Source organism: Vombatus ursinus, unplaced genomic scaffold, assembly GCF_900497805.2.
Source record: "Vombatus ursinus unplaced genomic scaffold, bare-nosed wombat genome assembly UNPS02014816.1, whole genome shotgun sequence".
Lineage (NCBI taxonomy): Eukaryota > Metazoa > Chordata > Mammalia > Diprotodontia > Vombatidae > Vombatus > Vombatus ursinus.
Window position 1 is genome coordinate 24,245,905 of NW_020954594.1, and position 8,776 is coordinate 24,254,680.

At 40.2% G+C, this 8,776-nt stretch overlaps 1 protein-coding gene across 3 annotated transcripts in view; it reads right to left on the reverse strand.

Annotated features, from left to right (window-relative positions):
* UBXN4 (UBX domain protein 4) overlaps window positions 1–4,955 on the reverse strand; it is a 45,865-nt gene extending 40,910 nt beyond the window's left edge. For 2 of the 3 annotated variants that reach the window (XM_027835599.1, XM_027835598.1), the window contains exons 1-2: window positions 4,653–4,770; window positions 1,040–1,142 (exon numbers count right to left, since the gene is read on the reverse strand). In XM_027835599.1, the coding sequence (XP_027691400.1) occupies window positions 1,040–1,142; window positions 4,653–4,734 (185 nt within the window). In that variant the 5' untranslated portion in view covers window positions 4,735–4,770. Of the gene's footprint in view, window positions 1–1,039; window positions 1,143–4,652; window positions 4,771–4,860 lie in introns of those variants that run through there. The other variant, XM_027835600.1, reaches the window with a different exon arrangement.
* Window positions 4,956–8,776: the final 3,821 nt, after the last annotated feature.

Here is an 8,776-nt window from a genome sequence, read left to right on the forward strand (position 1 = left end):
CATTGAACGCTCCAAAACTTAAGAAATAATCAACCATTCAATTTTCTATCCAGTAAAATATATTAACCAACAAGGTCAGAGAAAGGAATAGCTGGTAAAAAGGCTACTGTATGTCCCAGGTATACATAAATGGCCCATTTTTAAAGAGTTACAATATGAGAAAGCATGCTAACTATGAAATACACTTCTATTAACAAAGAGGACGTGGCTCAAAGATACATTTTGTTGCAGTAAAATATGTTGTATTACCTTCATTACCTGCAGTAGAAATAATACAGCAAGCAAACGGATGTGTTCTAGGACACAGATCACCAAGCCAACAAATCTCCATGGAAAACTCCTTTCCTCCTCCAGGCAAAGTAGGCTGTTCCTCAAGAACTGAGGAACATACTTTCAAGAGGGTTTCTCCACACATATCCACAGAAAGTGAATATGCCTACAGGGCAGACAGTAACTTCCATACTCACAGACGGCTAAGCTACGTGAGCCATGAAAACACCTATGGTCCCTCCTCTGAGTTGGGCCTTGGCCCAACTGAAGAGGCCTGCACCTAAGTTCATTTCTCTATTACCTCATCTAGTGCTAGCACAACTGAAAGCTTTCACCAACAACTGTGTCAAAACAGTTTTGTTCCCAGAGTATTTCTTAATTGAGACATCAATGCACAGAGTACATAACTTAATCTTTCTTTTATGATCTGGAAGACCCTTTAGAATCTTCCAGAAGCTTAGAGTTTTTATTATGAAGATCAATTATCACTGTTCTATAAATATGTAAAGGCACATAAGGCAAGCTATTGGTTAGAATACTGGATAAATCAGTTTTTATTCTTTAAAAGTTTAAACAGTTTTAGTCAAATGTACCAATGAATGTAGAAAAGGTAACTGGATATAATTTCCTAGACTATTAAAGCATTCTAGTATCTGCCAAATTCATATTTTTACAGTCCAAAGTATATTACGACAATGTGGAATCACAGCCTGCAATAACTATGACTAGAAAAGTTGAAAATGAAAAAAGTATGAGGATGTGAGCAAACCTTTTGGTATCAATTTTAATTGCCACAAAACTGTCTGAGGAAGCTTCTGTGACCTTTTCATCCTCCCAACTTTCAGCCATCTGTGTAGACTGTTCATCATCACCTGTAAAATAGTTAAAAAATTCTTAGAACCTAAAGGTCTACTAATCCCAAATTCTAATCTATTCATGTGAAATTCTTTTTTTTCTGGGGATAAGGAATGGGAAAAAAGGACATTTCCTTAAAAGTATAATTGCTATAATTACCTTTTCATGCCAAATTTAAAAAATGAAATCTTCATAAAATATTAAGGGGAAAAGTATATATCAATTATATTTTAAAACTGAAGTGCTGATATTTTTGAGTATAAGGTTATTTTCCTGAAACAAATGCTCAAATATAAAGGAAAATGTATGATAGGACCAAGAAGTTCACAGGTACTGTGCTTTCAAATGCTCTAAAAAAAGTAAGATTTTAATATGTTGAATACCTTTCTTCAAAGGAGCTCAACAATCTTCAACAAAATTGCACATTTGTTCACTCAAAATTGCAACAAGGTAGAAAAGTGTTAAGTGTGTTTTTTTCTCCTTTTACAGGTAAGAATGACTTGCCTAAAATCACTATGCTAGTAAACAGTATAGCCAGTATAATGACTCCAGAGAGTCTTCCTATGCCACTTCCACTGGACTTGTTCATTTTCCTCAGTATAAAATAAAAAGTTCTTTTGTAGTTTCACATATTCTCTTTGATATATCTAAAATATCTTGGAAGTCTCTAAGTTTGGTGAAATGTAGTCTCAGTCTTGTAACAATAACAATTCTCTGATTTCTTTAAGTTACACATGAAAATTTGTCAAAAGCATGAGTTGTCTATAAAATCTTTACAGGTAAAAGGTTATGTGAATCAGAATCTACCTCTAAGACCAAAATTCCTTCAGGCTGTGAAAATGTCTTCTCAGCTTTCCACTGGCCTGAGTACTGTTCATGCAGCAATACGTATATTGCTATCATGGCCCCAAATCCTGATAAACTCTCAACCCTGACTGGAATTTTCAAAGTCATAGACATAGTTCCAGAGGGCTGTTAGGGGCATAACTTCCTACTTCCACTGCCTACATATTTGTAGAGGAGTTACAAATCCTACTTTGAAAATCCCAGACTAAGCAAAAGGGCTAATTTGCTGTAATTGTAGGAAGGCCAACAGTTTTTTGAAACAGGTTATTAGATAGGCACTCTGTCAGATTGCCAATAATCTATGTACAAACCTTCCAACAAAACAGTCATTATTATAATGCTAAATGAATGCAATATGTGTTTATCAGTACAGTTAATTTAAAAAGGACCGAATATACAAAAAACCCAAATGCAAAAGACTTAATATTCTGTCCTATTATAAATATATCTCATTAATATTTGACTAGATTCCTAAGTATCTATGTAATTAAATCTAACCTAACTTCTGACACATCATTTTAAATCTAGCACAACTTCTGAGGGCATTTTCTTGTAAAAGATACTTGTTTGCTTGTTGTGAACACACACCATAACACTCCAGAATGCTGGATTTCTTAATTTTTGTGCAATTTAAGTGACTATTTGAGGAGTCCATATTTGTTCCACAAAATTGTCATGCTCTTACAGAATAAAAGAGTACATTTTACAAAACTGCTATAAAAACTTAATTTCTAGGTTAAGACCAAAGCTGAGAGGTTTAACCCCCAATGGTAATTTTATTTATAAAATATGAACAAAAGGCTACTGGATTTTATATTATTAAAGCCATTTAAATCTTTAACTATACCATCAAACTGACATTGTACTAAGGAGTCAGAAGACCAGAATCAAAGTTCCAGCTCTACCACTTAACTATATGCTTATTACTTAACCTCTGACTCAGCTGGCTCATCTGTAAAACAGGGTTTAATAACACCTGCCTTGTCTACTGACAACAGGTTACTGTAAAGATCAAATTAATGTTTGTGAATATGCTTTGAAATCTTTAACGTACTATAAGAGTGTTAAGTATCATTTCATCAAAAATTATTATGTGCCTTATGACTTCCTCTTTTCTGACACATTTCTTATAACAATGTTAATTTAATCTATGTATATCCAGAACGGTAGACACTACATAACTTCCAAAAACATGGCATGGAAGGACAATTAAAATATTCAAGATAAGTTAAAATGATCTTTCATTTGCCAGAGCTTTAGAACTAAATTTTAAAAAATATTTTATTTCCTCAGGAAAACTAGATTTTAATACAATGTTTTTCATATTTTTCCACCTTGATCTTCACTGCTATAAATGCAATTTTGGTGCTGTATTATACTGTCCGAAAGAGAAACGGGAAAATGGAGAATATATGCAATGCTATTAAACAAAAATAACTAATAAATCTTGGTCTAATAGTAGACACAGATATTCTGATCTGATCCACATAATTCAAATCTGAAAAAACCAGAGATTAGTGTAAGGCACACTGAAAACCCAGATGACAACAATAAAATGTGAGAATGTGGAGTAAAAGCACCCAGAGAAAGGCAATCTGTGGCAAAATTTTAAAAATTAGTTAAGCCACATTTACAACTGGGACAAATGGCTGAGACGTTTAAAAGGGGGGGGGGAACAAGTCCTGAAGATCCATACAATGTTAAAAAAGCAGAAAGGATTTTTTTAAAAACCTTAACTTAAAATAATCATTCTACATAAGTAACACTTTCACCTTACACTGCTCAAAAGTTTTGGACTTCCCAAACTAACAACGGTAACTAAGATCATCAGGTGGTTTCTCTTTGTTGTTTACCAATGACACAGCTTTCTTCCCGACCTTCCATAACTAATTATGAACACAATCACTTAGTTAACAGTAAGTCTCTAACTCTATCTAAAACCTCTGAAATTAAGTGTGTATTTTAAAGTATTCTAAAATTCTTTGTAATAGAAAGCTCTTTCCCCGATAACTATCATTAGCTACTGGATCAGGATCTGTAGTGCACATCACCACCGTGGTTTGGCTTGGAAGTGACATTTCCTCTGACCCAGACAGCTGGGAGGATGAAGGAGGAGGACAGGATAGAAGAGCAGGGAAGGGATGGAGGTACCCCCCCACACACTCAGTCTGGCGCCCCCCGCCCCCGCTTCTCTCTGGGTAAGGGGGTGCTGGAGAGCCAGGCCAGATGCACCTACCCAGGCAGGATAAGGCCAAGGGCTGCGGGAGGCTGAGGGTGTCTAGGTCAGGTGTATCTGAGCAGGAAGACGAGACCGAAGGGGGCGGAAGAGACTGGGGGGAGATACACGGTGGGGGAGGGAAAGAGAATGGAGGAAGGTTGCCTCAGTCTCTCGCAACGTTAGAAGGAGAGTGAGGCGGGGGAGGGCAGGATGGCCCGAGGAAACACTACCCTGGGAGGTTTTGGGGGGCGGGGCAGTGACTGGGGTGGGGTGAGAAGCAGGGATCTGCCCAGGAGAAGAGAAGGTCCCCCGGGGGGGGTGACGAAGGGCCGAGGGGAGGCGGGGGCCCTCCGCGGCTGGGCCGCGGGCCCGGGGACGATCCGCGGGGCTTAGGGGCCTCGGCGGGTGAAGGGATAGGGGATGGCGGTAGGGGACGGTGCTGCGGCCTGGGACGCCCCTTCACCTGCCACGAAGACCACGAAGACCGCTCCGCTCTGCTTGGCCGCCGCGATGGCGGCCGGGATCGCGCCCTGGAACCACAGCATCGTCCCGCTCGGCCCGGACGGACGGACGATCAGATGGACAGAAGCCCCGCAGCCGTCCTCTCGCCCCCGCGTACCCCGCCCCCTGACACACACACACAACTCCCCCCTACACACATATACACACACCAACACACTCCCTTCAGCTGTCTCCCAGGGCGCGCGCACGGCTCTGCCGTCTCAGGTCTTGTCCCAGTCACCGGAACCCGTCCGGGGCTCTGGGAGAGGGAGGGCCCGAGTGCGTATTGCGTAGACGCGTAGACACGTACAGGCGCGCGCGTGCCCGCCGAGAGGGGGGCGGGGGACCGAGGGAGCGGAGGTAGGAAGCTGGAAAGGATGACTAGCCGCTCGCACGTCCCGACTCGTTCCCCACTTCCCCTAAGGGATCACGGGAATTGTAGTCTTGAGAGGGGCTCTGCCCATGTTGGAGAGAGTCGGGGGTAACCGTGATTTCATCAGCGCAGATTTGTCTCGCTATAAAAACAGCCGGCGTGAAGCGGAATTAGGATGAAGCGGAAGAGAGGGAAGGCGGCTTCCCTCATTGTCAGAAGCGGGTGGCCTCTGCCGGGTCTGCCCCCCGCTGGGTCCCTTCCCGTCTTCTGGGAGGCCTCCCTCACAGGGCTCTGCCCTCCCTGGGCCTCACAACCTTCATCTGCCTAGACTAGGGGCATGGCGCGGTGGCTGAGGGGTGCCTGGCCTCTCGGGGTCCCTCCCGAAGGGCCTTGAGGAAGGGAGCAGAAGCCGTTGGTCACCACCATGGGAAGGGGAGCGGGGGAAGCCGGAGACACAGGGTCTCCCCTACCCTCAGGGAGCTCCCGGTATGGTGACGGGGACCTCCTGGCCTGATGGGGTGGGGAGGACTGACTTTGGATCTGTGATATCATCAATGTGGATAGTCCCTCTGACAGAGTATATCGCAACCCATCCAAGCCTCATCCTTTGCTGCCCTGGTTCATGACCCCCAGAAATGCTCCAAGGAGAACCCCCCAAAATGTTGGGAGGTGGTGGGGTGTCAACTGTATAGGTGCCAACTATTGGAGTTCTCCACTGCCCCTCTGTCCTTCCTGGCTTTCGTTACATTGGCTCCTGACCTTTCCAGGCTTATGTTTTCAAGCAGTTTCGTGCTCTTAAGTCATCTCTGGGGTTAGGCTACAGCCTGTTTTCACCATCAACGTGTCACTGGGTTGCCCTTCGGGTAACTCACCATCTGATTTTGCTGAGGCTGTGATTTATAGTGATGTAGGAGGAAGATTACTGGTGTTCAAAAAATGAGTTTTTGTTTCATGGAGAAAGCACAGTTCAGTTCCCCAAATGCCATATAGCCTTCTTTCTTCTCTTCCTACACAATTCTGAGCTAGTTTGTTGTTCATCTAGTGTCTCAATCTCTCACACACACATATACACATACACACACAGCACACATGAACCAGCTCTCTGGTTAACTACAGCCGTGGTCTGAGAACTAGTCTTAATGTACTTGGTTTTTTCCTGTTTAGTTACTTGATATAATTAGCACAATGGTATCCACAAACAAGAACATTCAGTTAGAGGCCAGAACCCTCTTCTACTTGGACTCTAGGTTGAATGTCCTCCATGACATCCTTGCTTGAAATCAATGATGAGAGGATGGATGAAGTTACCTCTACTGTTTCATCTTTCAAGTAATTTTTTTATGATTTTGACATATATATGGAAGATACCTTGTTAGAGGAAACCTTTAAGAATACATTTTCTTTAATTTTTATATAGTCAACCAAAAATATGCCTACCAGGATCTGGGCTTTCTCACCTCAGACTTATTTTAAAAAATTTAAAAAGCAGCATTAGTTGCTTTTTATTTTTATACCAGTTACTTTCCTCTAACTGTAGCATCCCCATTGAACCCTTCCCTACAACTAAAGAAAGCATGTAAGCAAAACCAAGAGACACAAGAAACTTATCTGATAGCATATATCACAATCTTCATTCATAGTTCCCCACCTGTCTTCTGAAAGAAGGGAGGTGTGTTTCATCATCAGCATCATCAGTTTTCTGGGGCTGAGGTTAGTCATTATAACTAATTACAGTTCTACTGTCTTTTAACATTTTTCTTTATCTTATTGACTTAATAAATAAAGCATTTATTAAGTAATTTTGTAACTTATTAGTTATTAAAGTAACTTTTTGTAACTTATTAATTATTAAATAATTAATAAATTATTAAAATATAAAATTATTAAGTAATTTTGTAAAAGGTGTTTGTTGTATGCCGCAATTTGTGAAAACCTATCTGTTGGAATACAGGAAACATACCAGAAAAAGAAAGGTTCTATTATTCATAAAGTTCATAGGATCATAAATTAAGAGCTAGAAAGGAGTTTAGAAGCCATCAAATCTTCATTTTACAGTTGAGTAAACTGAGACACAATGAAATTAAATGATTTGCTCAGGGTCACAACAGCTAGCATCTCAAGAAGTAGGTCTTTCTTCCTCCAATAATAATAATAGCTAGCATTTACATAATGCTTACTATGTGCCAGGCACTGTGCTAAATGCTTTACAATAATCTCATTTGATCCTCACAACAACCATGCAAGGTACTTACTATTATTATCCCCATTTTACATGTGAGAAAACTGAAGCAAACATGTTAAATGACTTGCCCGAGGGTCATGCCGTTATAGATACTACTTATTCTTAGGACTTAATACCATTATACAATACTTATGGTAATCATACAATCCAGTGTTTTCTAGAACACTCTTAAGTTAAAGAAAAGAAAGTATACTTCTCATATAGACTATGCAAAAGGAAAAATTCTTTGTCACACCTTATGTCCTAATTTTTGGTTTTGTTAATTTGATAACTGTAATTATATTAGGCACTGAGTTATTTTCCTGGTATAGGTGATGGGTTTCCTGGATCAGTAATGCTTTCACTTTTTCCCTTTATGTAGTACACACGTATGGAATGGAGAAGTACAATGGTGTAATGAGTAGAATGTTAAACTTGGACTTGTCTGACAGCATATTTTAAAAATCTTCTCTTAGACCCTTTCTGGCTATGGGTAGGTCACTTAGCCTCTCAGAGTTGCAGTTTCATCATTTGTCAAATCGGAATAATAATGCTTATATGTACCTACCTCATAGGGTTGTTGGGGAAGTATCATGCATGCCTTAAAGCGATATGTAAATTATGTATTATATATTATGGAGCAGAGGATGTAGTCTATGGCTATAAATATTATTTTTCTTGTCTGAAACAATTTCAAGGGTTTGACCCATAACTTTTATTTTATTTCCTTTATCCTGGTACAAACTACTGAATTTACTCATCTAGACTGTTGTTTTTTTTTTTTTTTAAAGATTTTTAAAGCTTTATTGTTGCTTTTTATTTTTATACCAAAGTTATTTCCTCTGAACTGCATCCCCTTCCTTTGAATCCTTCCTTAAAACTAAAGGAAACATGTCAGCAAAACCAGACGCAAAAAACATGTCTGATAGTTGATACCACACTCCACATCCATCGTCCCTCACCTCTCAGCTGAAAGAAGATGTCTTCTGAGGCTGAGGTTGATCATTAAAATTAGCCAGAGTTTTGTGTCTTTTCATGTTTTTATTTACCTTATTAAGTGATTAAATTAAAGTATGTACTGAACATTTACTATGTGCAAAGCACTGTACTAAGAGCTCGGGATACAAAATAAGAGGACCCTGCTCTCCAGGAGCTCACATTCTATGCAGGAGAATACACATGGAAGTTTTCCAGGGCAAGTCACGTGGAAAGGCCCCATGGTGCATAGGGTGCAGCAACAAAACAAATAGTACCTCCTCTTCTTTAACATCACTTTCATTGATAAAATCCTATCAGTGTGTGATGTTGAACCATTTTTCAGTTTCAAGGACTTTGGTGACAAGAACCTTCTTTTCTGGGTCTTCAATGGATGTGGCTGTAGCACCAGTAAGAATAGTAGTAGTTATTGTTGTTTTCATTGTTCTCCTGATTCTACCTATTTCTTTCTACCTCCTTATTGGTTCATACAAGGTTTCCCAAGTTTCTCTGAATT